Consider the following 15,723-nt stretch of genomic DNA (forward strand, 5'->3'; position numbering starts at 1 on the left):
AAATACATTAAATCTTACATGACACAGCACAGTCATGAAGCACATTTAATAATATCAGTGTAGCAACAGACTTCAATTGCTTTGCCCAGCCTCTCCCAGGGCGCCCACAAGGGCCCATCTCGGCCCTGGGGACTCAGCTGCTGAGCTGTGCGGGTGCTGGTCCCCAGGCCATGCCTGGCCATGGCATATATTTATAGAGCTCTAAAAAATATTTAGAGAGCGTATAGTAGTTTTTCAGACATATTTAAGGGTTTCGTTCTCTGTATAGAAGAATGATTGTGTAGCTGGACTTCTTAGTTAGCAAAGGAAGTTCTTTTTGCCTGGCTCTAAATGTGGCTATCTGTGCAACAGTCATGAGCTAACTAATCATTCTAACCATGTATTATTATAGACATTACATAAGTAATTATTTGAAATTTCATCGGCTGATTAAAAAAAATCAAAATGAACTAAGCATTTGGAATCAGTCAGCGATCGCTACTCTTCAACCAGAATAACTTTACCCTACAAGATTCTATGTAGCTAATTTAGCATAGACATAGTCTCCAAAAATATTTGGTATATGAGGCTATGAAATAATTCAGCCATGAAGCTCGAATATAAATATTTTATAAAGAAGCAGGCAGATCTTTCCTGTTACCTGTTGCGTCATCCAGGGGATTATGCCTTCCATATTTCAAAAGATCACCGCTGAAGCTTCCCGAACTGTCATTTATAGGGAAAAGCATTAACCAGCTTCAGCCTTTCCTTCCTCAGTACACCCACTGGTTTCACTGGGGGGTTTATCAGCCCCCTTTTCAACTGCCAGTTGACCGTGACTTTTTTAAAGAAATAAATACACAGAGCTGACTAAAGACTCCCTCTGGTTTTTTTTAGCAAATTATTCTGTTTTTGCAGAAGAAATCTTGGTTGCTGACCCACACGGCTTAAACCAGGTAAAATGTGCTTCTCTTCTGAAACTGCCGCTGACAAACCATTTTCAGCTGAACCACACTCCAAAAGCAGTTTCTCTTTTGAATACTTACAATCCATACTGATTATTTTAGGTCTCCTTGGTTTCAAAAAATCCCACATACAAAACGAAGTAAGATTTACTTTCACAATAAGAATATGTAGCTAAGAAGCACTGACAATTGCCCGGCAACTGAAAGAGTTTTCTGCCCACGTGTCCAACCACTCAGAGGGAAACAATGCAACAACATTGGCTGCGAAATGCGATTTGCTGGTTTATTTGATCTTAACATGAGTTGGCTCTTCATCCAACACTTCCAAGAACTGTATGCATTAGGAAAGATATATTGCTGAAAGAAATTTAAAGACTTTGTACTTCTACCTTGTTTTCTGTCTGCTTTGTTTTCCATAGGAAGTACCGACTGCGCCAGGAACAGATGTCATGCCTCGCACTTTTGTTCTTTAACTGCAAGACTATCCTTTGCCTAAATATCAGAGAAACCTGCAAAACAAGAATTGCAAGCTTTATTGAGATACACGAAACCAAATGAATTCTTGAGGTAAGTACACAAACCAAACGCTGTTAGAAGACTCTCATCTGCTGGGTGGAAATTTCATCCATTACAATGAAAGATAGCTAAAAATACGCTATACTGTAAGAAAACTGGAACTTTATTTCAGGCAGGATGGTTAATTGATCTGTCACCAGCAGTAACACCTCTTGAGTAATGCCTTTTCACTCACAGTCGCACCCTGTTTCCATTTCAACTAAGGGAGACCCCAGGATATGACTGGAAGTTCCTCCAAATAAAATAAAGTTTTGATTTATCATCATTTTCATCAGTTTCAGCAAGTTTGCTGATGATACCAAGCTGGGAGGGGTGGCTGACACCCTGGAGGGCCATGCTGCCATCCAGAGAGACCTGGACAGGCTGGAGAGCTGGGCAAGGAAGAACCTCATGAGGTTCAACACGGAACAGTGTAGGGTCCTGCACCTGGGGAAGAAGAATGTTAGGCACCAATACAGGTTAGGTGTGGACCTGCTGGAGCCAAGCTCCGAAGAGAAAGATCTGGGGGTCCTGGTAGACAGAAAAATGACAATGAGCAAGCAGTGTGCTCTTGTGGCCAGGAAGGCCAATGGAATCCTGGGCTGCATAGGGAAGAGTGTGGCCAGTAGGTCGAGGGAAGTCATTCTCCCCCTCTACTCTGCACTGGTGAGGCCACAACTGGAATACTGCATCCAGTTCTGGGCTCCCCAATTCAAGAGGGATAGGGAACTACTGGAAAGAGTCCAGCGAAGGGCAACAAAGATGATTCAAGGATTGGAGCATCTCCCTTATGAAGAAAGGCTGAGAGAGCTGGGACTCTTTAGCCTGGAGAAGAGAAGGCTGAGGGGAGACCTTATCAATGCTTGTAAGTATCTGAAGGGTGGGTTGAAGGAGGAGGGAGCCAGACTCTTTTCAGTGGTTGCCAGTGAGAGGACGAGGGGCAACGGGCACAAGCTGGAACATAGGAGGTTCCACTCGAATATGAGAAGAAACTTCTTTACGGTGAGGGTGCCAGAGCCCTGGAACAGGCTTCCCAGGGAGGGTGTGGAGTCCCCTTCTTTGGAGATTTTCAAGACCTGCCTGGATGCAGTCCTGAGTAACATGCTCTGACATGCTCTGGGCAATCCTGCTTCGGCAGGGGAGTTGGACTAGATGATCTTTATGGTCCCTTCCAACTCTAAAAATTCAGTGAAATTCAGTGAAAATTTGTTCAGGGGAATTTAGTGGCTGTATCAGTCACAAGAACTTTCCATGACAGTAAGTCTACAGATTGCCACCAAGAGGAAGCCTGGAGTTCCCTAGCCTCATGGACCATACCAGAAGTACAACCAGCAAAACACAAGTTAGAAAAGTTGTATTACTTTTTTACTTTTACAATCACAAAAAATTGTTTCGTCAGTCTGAAATTCCTGAGTCTTGTTGCAAAGACTCATGCAGAAGCCAGGTTCTAGTACTCTAAAAAGGATTTGATGAAAAATTTGAGGATATATGACTTTATCCTTCTTAGCGACATGGATCTGTTGTTTGGCTGGTTTTTAATGTGGTGTAGGCACACTTGTGATGTAGAAGCTCTAAGTACTTCATTAGCAACACACATTATTTTCCTTCCCTACAGCACCTGAAAACACTGATAATTAAAACTAAAAGTATGACTATTTGTGAAGAGGACTGTAATGTGTCTGAGGCAATGAAAGGCCATGAAAATTATGCTGAAATATGACAGTAAAGATGAAAAAAGTAATTAATGGGAAGAAATATAATGAGTTCAAAGCTTGTTGGCAACCTTGATGTTTTTATGTTGCTGTCAAACAAATACCAGAGTGAGAGTTGGCCCAAGTTTTTAGTAAGTTTTAGGGTAACATGCAGAGGTGGGCCTGAAAGGCTCACCTCCTTCTTGTACCTCGATGCTGATGCCATCCAGCCTGGTTTAGTTCTGTAGAAAATACAGTGTATTATAAAACACACAACACAAATACAGCACACAAAATACAAATAAATCCAAATTATGTAAAGTCCATCTTAAATGAACTGCACTTAACATTAACAGCATGGAGGAAGAGACATACGTTGTTACTCATATTCTAATAAAAGAAACCTAACTCTAGTGCTATAGTATTAGATTTACAGCTCCAGGAAAGGTCAGTCCAAAGCGTCTCCACTACCAGCCTCCCACCAACCTTTTACTTGAGTCCCGCAGCAGCTTTTGTACCTCTGGTAACGGGTGGACAGGAGGGGAGAGACATCAACAGAAAGCTGAAATGGTGGGATTTTAAACAAAACTATGCTGACGAAATAAATGGAGTAATTGTGGATATTGCTGGTGCAGGACATTCACACAGCAGTGGGCTTGGTGCAATACTTACATCACTAACTCATTTACAAAGTTCCTAGGCAAACAGGAGAGGGTTTATGTAAAAACTCTCTCAGCTGAGCACTAAACTAAATAGTAATGATATTCATGAGATTTGCGTAAGATTCTAAGAGAGTAAACTTTACTCAGCAGTTCAAAAAGCATATTCCCTCGTGTCTTTTGGCTGTACTACGTGAAAACCTCAGAACCCCACTTAATTGGTGTCCCTGCCACCACTAATGAGGCTGGAAGGGCCCCGTAGGAGCTGAGGGTGGCTTGTACCCCCCCCGGCCCCGCGTCCACCATTTCCTAGCGCTACCGGCGGGCGGGCGCCGAGCCCTCCCCTCAAGATGGCCGCCGCCAGCCGCCCGTCTGCCCGGCAGCCCCCCGCCCGCTCCTCCGCAGCCCATGGGGGTGTCCCGGCAGCGCCGGCAGCCTTCGCCCTGGAAGCGGCGGCGAGCCCAAGGCAAACCCGGGGAGCAACGGCGGGGCGAGGAGCCGGATCGCGGCGGGAATAGGGGTGGGACGGCTCTGAGACGGCATGCTGCCCAGCCGCCGCATCACCGGGCGGCCCGGCCTCCCCTCCCGCGTCAGGCGAGCGCCACAGCTCTGCGCGGGGGGGGGCGGCGGGAGGAGGCCGAAGCCGCCTGGGCGGTGAGTCACGGAGCGAAGGGCAGGGAGGTGCCGCTGGGCCTGGCCGGAGCCCCGGGCAGAGCCGCCGCCGCCCCTCGCCCCGCCAGCCAGCCCGGTGGGCGGGCCCCTCCCACCTTCGGGCCACCGTGATTGGATGTCCCCCTCCGACACTCCCATTGGCCACTTGAGAAAGCGGTTGGCGCCCATTGGCTGAGGGGGCGGACTTCAGCGAGCCGTGCGCAGAATAGTAGGGAGGGGCGGGGTGATCTGTGGCTGTGGGGGGGCAGAGCGCGTGGGGCCGTGTGCAAACCGCGTGTGGCGCAGCCAGAAGGGAGCCGGGAGCAAGCGGGTAGAGCCGGAGGCAGCGCGGCCTACTGTCGTCCGGGAGGGCACAGCCGCGGCGGGGCGAGCGACCGCAGGTAACTACTGGGCTGACCTCGGCCTCGGCGGCGGCGAGGGGGGTTGCGGGGGTCGCGGGCGGGGAGCGAAGGCAGAGCGCGGCGGGATGATGGCGCTGGCGCACTCCGGCCTAGTGCGCGGGAAAGTGGTGCCGAGCGGCCCGGCCGGGCTGGCGGACCGTTCCCTGGGCTGGATGTCGGCGGGGATGGTGGCGGGAGGTGGATGGGGAACGCTGAGGTGGGAGCGGGGCGCCGCAGGCCCTGCGAGGGCGGGCGGTGGCGGCGGGTGAGTCAGGCGCTGGCGGGTTCCGGGAGGCGGCGAGGGAGACTGCGCCGCTCGGGGGGAAGGGAGGCCGGGGCGGAGGTAGGTCAGCCTGGTCCGGCCGGGAGCAGCCTTCTGCCGAACCCTCGGTCTGTTGGCTGGGGTCCGGCTGCGGCGACGTGTCCAACCGGCTGGGCTCGCAGCGCGGGGGCGGCGAGGGGGGGCAGTGCTTCAGGTGGCCGGCCCGACGGTGCGGGGAGGGGGAGAGGGCCTGCTCCGGCCTCGCCGCGCGGGTCGGGCGGCCCGACTGACTTCCCTGTGGGCGAGCGGCAGCCACGAGTTCAAGAAGATCTCATGAGAGTGGGGAGTCGGGGGGAAGGTGGCCGAAATAAAACTGTTTGTTCTTATTTTTCTTCTTTTCTTTTTTTTTTTTTAATTTTTTTCTAACCGTGGCCGCGGCGGAGCGGGAGGCCGGCGGAGCGGCGGGCCGGACCCGGCCCCACGTGGCCGCCCACGTGTGAGGCGCGGCCGGGGACCCGGAGGGTTGAGGTGTTGCAACTATTTATCTCCGACCGCAGGCACGGATGGTGGCCGGCTCCAAATCCAAATGTGACCTATAAATGGATAGGAAAAATAGCCTGTGACATCCACAGATCACGGACTAGTGGAGCAGCCTTTTATTTAAGTTCCTGTCAGACCTAGTTCTCAAGTAACCACTGGTACTCATTTGGCGCCCAGAATTGTCATGAGGAATTATTTAACTTAATACTAGGTTTTATTTTCATTTCAGCGCTTAAATCAGATCCCGTTGCTACACAGTGTTAGGGTTGTCTAGTCCGTGTTTTCTTCCTCAATGCAAATTTGGCTAGAGAAGCAACCCTGCATGTGTCTTCAAAGTGAAGAGGTTCCATGAGTTTGCCAGGGCTATGCAAGAACCTTACCGGTTACAGACTTAACCTACCATTATTTTTTTTTAAACTGACCTAGTTAGTGTCTAGGCTGAATTTTATATTAAAAAGTTTACACGTCATTTACTTCTCTTTAGGTTTAAAACTTTGTGAAGGTAGGAATAAAAAGGGAAGATGGTAGAACGTGCACATTTGGTTAGATAATCTGTGGTCAGTCTTTATTAACTAGTATGGATAGGCAGAAAGCACTACAGTCACTTTTTAAATTAACTTTTCTCTCCTATTTTTTGTCAACAAAACTATGCAAGAGTTACTAGTCTGTTAGAAGTCCTGATGGTGTTTTAACCTGGCTTCTGGCCCCTGAGTAGGGATCCAAGTTCTTGAGTTTTAGTTAATGTTCAGCATTCTTGGATCGGCTTTCCTGTGGAATCTATTGAGTGGACCCCGAATAGAGCCTAGGGTTTGGCTTTCCACTTGTGCAGGTTTTCTTGAAGTTTAAATAACGTCTCAGATTTGGGGTATTGTTACCTGGTGGTCAGAATACTTCATTCTGTTTCTCTTCTAGTGAGGGAGGAGCATAACTAACTCTTTCCGTAGGATGTTTTCAAGTTACAGATGTGGAAATTCAGCCAGCTGAATACTGAGTAACTTCAGTGACAGTCATGTGTCCTGTGTTCCAGAATTCTCAAAACGTGTTTTTTGGGAAATAAAAATTCTTGCTAGGTAGAATCTCTCTTTAAATGAGTAATATTTTTGACTTCTCTTTTGAAACTAAATGCTAGCACTTCTGTTAGCAGTTCTTTCTGCTTTCCCATTTTCTTGATCTTGGAGGCAAAGCTGTGCTTCCTGTTACATCGGTGTTACACCATGTTTGGGCTGGCTCTGGGCTGCCTTCTCAGATTCAGGTGTGGTGTTCTAGGTTGGTCACCAACAGCCTGGAAGGAGACTGCTGATTTCTCAACATTTGCCTCTGATATAGCTGACTTGCCAAAGAGCTCTTAAGTATGCTGGCTTTAGCAGTGGTTTTTAGCTGGTCTGTCCTTTGAGTCAAGCCCTATTAATACCGAATGGAAGTGATGCTTGTAGATCCTGGTAAGTGTAATGAAGATAATTGCCCGTGTTATATTGGGCTTGTACTATTAACAAGCTGATGAAATCTAAGGAACTGCTTGTATTCAGGAGCATCTTGAGTAATCTTAGGGGTGCAGTTCAACTTCCTTTCTAGTATGAGGAGCTCAAGTTTGTTTGTTAAAGCAAACTTGTTCCTCAGAGGGTATCTAGGCTAAAAGCCATAAAATAAGGAGCATTACAATGTGGCTTAGTGGTAGTTCTTCCCATCATCAGTTCTAGATGGACTGCTAAACCAGACTTGGATATTGCAGAATCTTGTGTGTGAAGACTGGAGATTAATAGCACCTATCCTGTTCTAAAAGTTTTGAATGTGTATTAACTGTAAAGCCACAGAAAGACATGATCTTCCAGAGCTTGATACAAGAAACTTGAAAATTTCTCGTGTCTTCAAAATATCTTGGAAAGAAACTTTAGTGACAAAGTTTGGTGCTAAAGTTGGGCTCAAAAGCTTCAAATCTGACCTAGGAAAGCACTGCAGTGGCACTTCTCACATGGATCTTTGAGCTGTTCTCAGCCCGTGATCTTCAGCAGTAGGGCTATCATACAGAACAAAGTCTAAAAATCATTCTTAATGTTTTGCTGAATAGCTGCAAGGTGATTGATTTAAGCTTCAAGCTACAGTTAGGGAGCTCTGTGGAAGGAGTTAGATAAATAGACTACCTTCTCTCTCAGTAGAAGGGTAAGGTTTGAGACAACTACACTGGTGGTTCTTTGCAAGTTTTGGAATCCAGTCTGTGGGGCAGTGGCTTAGTATATCTTGCAGAACTTGACCTAACTTAGAAATTATAGGTGAGGCCATAGTTGTAATTTATTTTCCATTATTGCTTTTCCTGTCCTGCAGAGGTAAAAAAAATTAGTTTTGGGATGTAAAGAGCCGGGGGTGGGGGGGGGAGGGGGCGGGGACGGGGGGGAGGCGTGGGACAGGGACAAGTTGCTTTGTATAAAACGTTTGAGCTGTGGAAAACACTGATAGATGTGACTGACTGCAGACTTCCCAAGAAGACTTAAACGAGTAGCCTTCTTGCAGAAGCTTACTTAAGGTGGCCTTGATAGATAAAAGGAACTGCTGGAAACTTGCCTGTGATGACAAAATGGAGGAGTATTGACCAATAGAGGAGTATTTGAACTTGGGTGGTTTTTACTGTACTCCTTTTTTTTCCTCTTGGAAGTAACTGAAAAATGTATCCAAACTGCTTGGAGGCTATCCATTTAAGGACTGGTCTTCTGAACCAGTCCTTTCTGGATATTGCTCCTTAAAAGAGGTTGTTGGCTTTATCTGAAAACTAAATCCTTACATTGGTTTTTAAAACAGTTAACACCGGTGGGGAATTTTGTCCCGTGTAAGGCTTCTTGGAACGTGGGGCAAGTAAAACTACTGTCAGCTGCATCTGCCTCCAGCTGGTGAGCTTGTATTCGGTTTCACATCCTTTACAGGAAGAATGCAGAAGTTAAACATTAAAATACTGTTGAAGAGAAATTCCAGGCAAACTGTTTGGTGCTTTCATATACTTGAGGTATTTGAAGACGGAGCAGCATGCTTTGTAATCGTACTTCTGTGGCAGCTGTAACCTTGAAGTATCTCTTGAGTTCAGGGTGGAAAGGGGCCTCTAAAGATAAAGGTTTTTAAATTAATCTCTCAGGCTTGAAGGATAGTTGTGCAGAGACTGTTGTTTGACTTTAGATTTCTTACTCAGTTTGAGTAATCTTGCTTTGCTAATTTGCTATATGCCAGAGGAAAAGAAACTTCTGATTTTTCCTCTTGAAGGAGCAGTTAAAAAGGAAGCAACTTTGACTCGGATGTGAAGCTTGTCTTTTCAGGTCCCTTTGGGGCAGTGAGTAGTGAGCTTTTGTCCATCCTGCAGCTCCTGGCCCGGACTGGCAGATTGACACACCAGATATGAAACAGATAAATCTTAGTGTAAAAACTTTTCCACTGTGACCTAAAGCAGGCCTAGCTCACCTATTAAGTGTCTTTTACCATACATTAACTAAACCAGTTGTGTTAGGTTCTTCGTATAGGTAACTGCTGGCAGTATTCAATCCTGTCACTGTGCTGTAGTCTCAAGTTCATGGTTTAGAATGAAAGTTTGATAGTTAGTACCTGTAAAGATGTATTGCAGTTCTGTTACAGCTCTTGGCATACTATTTTGCTCTTTTTAACAGGTCTTACATTGCTCTTCTGTAACATTTCAATGTGAAGACTCCGTTTAAGAGGGCTGTAAGTTGAGTGAAGGATGTATCTTGGTGTATAATTGGGACCCCATTTTGTCCCTCTTGAAATGAAAAGCAGCAATTGTGCCTGCGCCCAGCTCCTGCAGTTGGCTTTGCCTGTGTTTTTCCTGTTCTGCAGTGTCAACATGGTTGCTATGAAAACAGGCATAAACAGTAGCACACTGAGTGCCAGCTGCTGCCACCATAGTAGACAGCTCTTCATCCTTGGGTGTCCTAATAAGATAGTTTGAAATTTTGACCACCAGGTTGAAGCAGAGAAGACTGGGTTATGTGTAAAACATATATAAATATATATAAAATATATATAAAAGTATATCTCCTACATGCTCAGACAAACAATTGTTTTATTCTTGTTTAGATCTGTTTAAGATCATCTTGCATTCTTTCCTTGCAGAACTTGAAATAAAGAGCAAATGCCATCATTTAGTCCAGTGGGGAGGTAGATGTGGGATTACAGAAGTAGCATACTAAAATTTGTATCTCTTGTCCTTCAGATTTTTGGGCTTCTACTTTGGTGGGGGGGATGGATGGTCACTTCTGTGCTGAAGACGATTGGAGAGAGAGGAACTGTTTTGAGGGAGGAGTGGCTAAAAAGCAACACTAAGATTTGTGCAACATTGGAGTACTTTAAAAATAACTTTGAATAAAAATTGGTGTTTAGATACATGTTCTCCATTTAAGACCTAAATGTCAGGATGCTAATTCTGGTTCCCTCTTGAGGTCATGTGTTCATGCTGCTTCTGTAGTGGCTTCCTTCAAGACACAGCTCATGAATGTTCCTGGTAATTGGGGATGCTGGATGGTTTGGGGGGAAGGAAGCATTTTGTAAGGTGAATGAATTGTAGGATTGCAGGAAGATTATCTTGATGGGGGATGAGGTGAACCAGATAATGATTTTGTTGGGTTAAGAATAATGAGTTGAGGGAGATCATGTGAAGTATTTAAACTTGAAGAGACTTTAGCAAAACAAAGCTTGATATGCGTATTTTTAGAACTAGTCTGCTTTAAACTTGTCTTAAAAAAAGACTCTGATTTAAATGTTTAACTTCCTTGTTCTTTCTAGTTCTAAAGTCTTGTGTAACTGTTTTACAGCTTAGGGGAGTTACGGTGCTGCGACCGCAGTCTGTTTAACCTACCCCGTCCTAACCACTGCTTCGGTGGCCTGTGGCAGACTTGACTTTCTGCTCAATGAAACGCATACCTCCATTCCCCAATATGGGCAAAAGAAGCGGTTTGTACTGTCTGGGACAGGCACGTCTAGCTGATGTTTCCCTAGCATTCTAAGGATGCTTTCCAAGTTAGCCTGCTAGATATCTGGCAAGTGTCTGGTGTCTTTTAGGGAAGCCAAATGTCTTAAACATTTTCTTTCATGTAAACCTGGGAGTGAAGTATGCATCCTGAGCTATAGGTGAATATATTGGAGTTGCAATTCTTGTTTCTCAGGTTTTAACTGCTATTTAAGTCATAGAAGAACTTAAATTTTCAAATGTGAAGCTAATGTGCTCTTTAAGGCCTTAGGTCTAATACTGCCTATTCTTACATTTAGCTTCTAGAATGAAGCTTGATTAGTCAACAAATGTAGTAGCTTCAAGAGAAAGCTCAACAACTACCAGGAAGAGATAGCTTGTAAAGATAAGTAGCTGGCTTTTGAGTTTAACACTGAGGAATAAGGAAGAAGGTGCATTACTGCAAGAGAACAACAGTAAGGCTGGTTAGACAATAAAGACATCCACTTTTCCCCACTCCTAAGCATTTTACAAGTTTTTGAAGTGAAGACTGGCTACAAAAACTAATTAGAGGAAAAGTTACATAGCATGCTGTTTCTTTGGCTGTTCAAAGCTGCCTTCCTCCAAGCAAAGCAGAGACAAACTTTTATTCTCTACGGTGGTTTTAGTAATCATGATCAAATGTTGCACAAGAAAGCATTGAGTTATTCAGAATTCCTGCTTGGTATTTATTGCCTTTGCCGGGAGAGCGGGCACCTTCTAAATCTCTTCTCTTAATGTAGCCTTTGGATGGGAGAGGGGAAGGTGTTCTAATAACGTCTTTCTCCCTCAGGCAAGTAATCTGCAGCCATGAGCAGCAACGAGTGCTTCAAGTGTGGACGTACTGGCCACTGGGCTCGGGAGTGCCCTACTGGAATTGGCCGTGGTCGTGGGATGAGAAGCCGTGGCAGAGGTGACTGATTATTTGTATGGCGAGATCTCTGGCTGACTCTTCTGTATAGTGTGTAATTTTTTAGTCAGAAGTGAAGAAGTTAAGACACAATTTGGTGATAAATTTCACTAGTTTTTATCTCTGCGTAAGAATTCTGCCAGCAGCATCTGAGTGTGAAGCTAACGTGTCATTTGATTCTTGATTAACTCTTAAGAATATTCTGAATGTGATCCTTAAACTTCTTTTCTCCTGTTTCCCATTTCAAGCAGGCTTCCAGTTCATGTCTTCGTCTCTCCCAGACATCTGTTACCGCTGTGGTGAGTCTGGCCATCTTGCCAAGGATTGTGATCTTCAGGAGGATGGTAAGTATCACTAAATATTCTATCTCTTCAGTCGCATGGACAGAGATCTGTGGTTGAAGAGAAGGATATAGTAATAATAACTCACTAGAAACAAGCTGTGTGTGTCCTTCATTAGAAGCATGCTACAGCTCACTCTACCAAGGTTTTATAGTCTTGTTTGGTATGTTTTTCTTATTGTGGAAGCCTGCTATAACTGCGGTAGAGGTGGCCACATTGCGAAGGACTGCAAGGAGCCGAAGAGGGAGAGAGAGCAGTGCTGCTACAACTGCGGCAAACCTGGCCACCTGGCTCGTGACTGTGACCACGCAGATGAGCAGAAGTGCTATTCTTGTGGAGAGTTTGGACACATTCAAAAAGACTGCACCAAAGTGAAATGCTATAGGTAAGAACTGATGGGAGACAACTGTAAATTTTATCTTAAATAAGTACATTCTGTATATAATTTTGGTTAGGAAATGAAGCTTAAACTTGGACCACGTGGTTTGTTTCTTTAAATGGTTATTTACTGTTGTTCACAACGAAGTCTTAAATACTTGTTAGCGAAGTCAAGTAATAGGCTCAATGCTGAGCGTCTCTAGGTGGCCAGAACAATGCAGATGTTAAATCATTTAAGCTGTACAGGAGAAAGGGCTGTGCCTCTTCACAGAAGGTAACTGGAAGTACCTGTCTGTAGCACAAACTTAGAGTCAGGTACCCTCTGTCTGAAGCTGGAACCAACAAACTCCAGCTGTACCAGTCAGTTGACTGGCATGGCCAGCCCCGGCAGGAATATGCCCGAGATGTCTTGGTTGTAGGAACTGCGCATACAGGTGGATGTTAAATCAGTTTGAAACACCAGCTTCAAAATGCTGTCTGTTTTTTCGAATGCAGGCCTGTCCCAGAAACAGTGTGTTCCTGGGTGCTGTATTACTCACCCTCATCGACATTCCTTTCTGTGGGGGAAGGAGAGAGAACGCTGTGCATTTGAGTTAAAACTAATTACTCTCAAAACAAGGCTAAACTGCAGACAGAAGCATTGGAGTAGGCATAAACCCAGTGCATACTAAAAAAACCAACCACGCTTCTGTATTTATGTACAGTGATTTTGGCATATACGGTGATTAATGCGAGTTGATCAGTTGGGGAACAGTTCCTGGCTCTGGTCAAGTCAGAAACTTGCCTCATGTCAAAGAATTCTGGTGTTGCATGAAATTTAAGTAGATGATGTACTTGACAGAACGGGATTGCTTTTCTGAATCACTGTTGTGGATGGTTTTGATACAATCATTTGCTTCTTTCCAGGTGTGGTGAAACTGGCCATGTAGCCATCAACTGCAGCAAGACCAGTGAAGTCAACTGCTATCGCTGCGGCGAGTCAGGGCACCTTGCACGGGAATGCACAATTGAAGCTACAGCCTAATTATTTTCCTTTGTCGCCCCTCCTTTTTCTGATTGATGGTTGTATTATTTTTCTCTGAATCCTCTTCACTGGCCAAAGGTTGGCAGATAGAGGCTACTCCCAGGCCAGTGAGCTTTACTTGCCGTGTAAAAGGAGGAAAGGGGTGGAAAAATCAACTTTCTGCATTTAACTACAAAAAAATGTTTATGTTTAGTTTGGTAGAGGTGTTATGTATAATGCTTTGTTAAAGAACCCCCTTTCCGTGCCACTGGTGAATAGGGATTGATGAGTGGGAAGAGTTGAGTCAGACCAGCAAAAACCCTCTCTGGGTTCCATGGAAGTGGTCCTATGCAGGAGGAAAGAAATTCTGGAAGTGTCTAAACTTCCTCATAACTTTAATTTTATTACAATGGCCTTGGATTGTCTGACCTCAGTAGCTGTTAACACCAAGTAATATCTGTATCAGGCCCTACCTAGAGCATATAGCTGAGTGGGAGTAAACAAACACGATGCACATGCCTGTTAATGGCCATGAGAGAGAGAGAGAGAGAAATCGGGAATAAACTTAAAAGTAACAGTAATTCAGTCAATGAATGTTCATGTTGGAGATACAGAACGTAATGGGAAGCTTTTGAATAAATATTTCAAAGTCAATCTGAAACCCAGACATCAGTGCTCATAGCATATACAATTTGGAGCTATTCAGGAGTTGCAAATAAATGCATTTTCACAGAAATCAAGATGTTATTTTTGTATACTATATCACTTAGACAACTGAGTTTCATTTGCTTGTAATCAGTTTTTAAAGTAAGATGGTAAAAGCAATTGAAGTCCTAGAACATAGAAAATGTAATTTTAAAACTATCAATAAAGCTGGAGGAGGAAGGGGAGTTTGGCTAAAGTTCCTTTTGTTTATTTTTGGTTTTCATGTACACAGTGCAAAATAACATTAAAAAGGGGTATGTGGAGGTGTAAAAGTTTAGTTTGGACTTTTCTTTTGTGCTGTCTTACATTAAGTCTCGATCTGGTAGCATCCATCCGACTGTCAATTATGCAGTGCTCCTTCCGGGCTACTGTGTGTCCCCGTATGTTCCTGTGAGTGGATGGCGTGGTCTCAGGGTGGGCTTGTCTCATCTCTGTTGGTGCTGTTAAAGCTTTTTCTTCAGATATCATTGAAGGCGGCACAAAAGGTGTTGAAAGCACAGCGAGTTCCAAATCTGGAGTAGCCTCATGGTGTGTTAGTGGTACTTCAGCCTTCACACATGTCATTACACTTAATAACTTAGAACATTGGGTATTGCAGGCACTTCCCATTCCCATCCCTTGTTCTGTGGTGCTGATTGACTAAGGGTTAGTAAAGAGTTATAAGATGAAAAGGAGCTGATGCACAGCGTGTCTTGAGCACATCACTCAAGAAGTGAATAAAAATGTCCTGATGTGCAAGAAAAACAAGGGCGGGGATTTTGTGACTGCTCAGTGCTTCACCGTAAGGTGCAATTGTAGAAGGTGTGCCTCTAACATCTGGTGTTAAAGGCAACCAAGGGCAGCTTCAGCTGATGACTTCCTTGGCTTTGGCTGTCTTCAGGAGCTCCAGCAGATGACAGATGTTCTGTCCAGTTATAATCACAGATAGTGTGCTGTAGTCACTTTGTGTTTGCGTCTTCACACACAAGCTAAAGGCTTTCCTTACTTTCGGGTCCCAAGGTGTTTTTCATAGGCCACGGATGCTGTAGTGGTGAAAAAAATGGCCTGGGATGGCTGTGTGTGGGTCTCTGTAAAGAGAGATAGGCTGATAATCTATAGCTGTGCTAGAGTAAAACTGGATTGGCACCGTTTGCCTCCTAGGCCCATGTTATAATTAACCACTTTAACATTTTCAGTTATTTTGGAAGCAAGACTGTTAAACGTGACACAGTCATGCAATAATGTCCCTGAAGGTTGTGATCTTCCAGGAACAACCGAAGCCTGTGGCTGTCAGCAGACTATAGCATGTAGGTGAGGCTTGCAGAAGACCATTAAGAGCTCCTCAGTTGATGAACTACAAGATCCCAATTAGGTGGGAGTGTTTGAAACTGTAAAAGCAGGCGTATCGCCCAATAATTTTTGGGTTGTTTCAGGAAGTCTGGTATCTAAAATGAGTGGGTCCAAGAAAATTGTGAGGGTCCTAGCTGTTGTGTCACATCAGGTGAACTCTGATCAGGTTGTTGCTGTTTGCAGTGGGTTGCCATAAAAATCTAGAGTTTCTTAAGGTTTGATGAAATAAAGATTTACAGAGAACTCGAGTTTTCAGCCTGGGGTTGATGTTCAAAGCCCGTGGAGAACGTTGAGCTGTAGTTCAGGGAGAAAAAGATTCTTGGTGAGAACACTTGAGTTGAAAGGTGGGTAGAGCCCGGATCACCTGGCGGGCAGCAGC

General features: G+C 44.9%; 1 protein-coding gene across 6 annotated transcripts; it reads left to right on the plus strand.

Moving 5' to 3' along the window:
* The first annotated feature begins 4,731 nt into the window (after positions 1-4,731).
* Positions 4,732-14,283, plus strand: CNBP (CCHC-type zinc finger nucleic acid binding protein). 6 transcript variants are annotated; one of them, XM_074151247.1, is made up of 5 exons: positions 4,732-4,901; positions 11,472-11,591; positions 11,840-11,932; positions 12,116-12,314; positions 13,214-14,283. In XM_074151247.1, the coding sequence occupies exons 2-5, from the start codon at positions 11,489-11,491 to the stop codon at positions 13,329-13,331; spliced, it is 513 nt and encodes a 170-aa protein (XP_074007348.1). In that variant the 5' UTR covers positions 4,732-4,901; positions 11,472-11,488; the 3' UTR covers positions 13,332-14,283. The 6 variants fall into 6 exon arrangements, with proteins under 6 accessions (XP_074007348.1, XP_074007347.1, XP_074007349.1 ...); XM_074151246.1 differs by having other exon boundaries at positions 4,768-4,901; positions 11,837-11,932; XM_074151248.1 differs by lacking the exon at positions 11,472-11,591 and having other exon boundaries at positions 4,802-4,901; positions 11,837-11,932.
* The last annotated feature ends 1,440 nt before the right edge of the window (positions 14,284-15,723 follow it).

This window comes from Numenius arquata, chromosome 8, assembly GCF_964106895.1.
Source record: "Numenius arquata chromosome 8, bNumArq3.hap1.1, whole genome shotgun sequence".
NCBI lineage: Eukaryota > Metazoa > Chordata > Aves > Charadriiformes > Scolopacidae > Numenius > Numenius arquata.

Excerpts from the sequence above, each read along its gene's own strand:
- CNBP (XM_074151242.1), top strand. The coding sequence starts at position 11,489 with ATGAGCAGCAACGAGTGCTTCAAGTGTGGACGTACTGGCCACTGGGCT. Across the intron at positions 11,595-11,821 it reads GAGAAGCCGTGGCAGAGGTG|GTTTCCCATTTCAAGCAGGC; the intron begins ACTGATTATTTG and ends TTCTTTTCTCCT. Across the intron at positions 12,315-13,213 it reads ACCAAAGTGAAATGCTATAG|GTGTGGTGAAACTGGCCATG; the intron begins GTAAGAACTGAT and ends GCTTCTTTCCAG.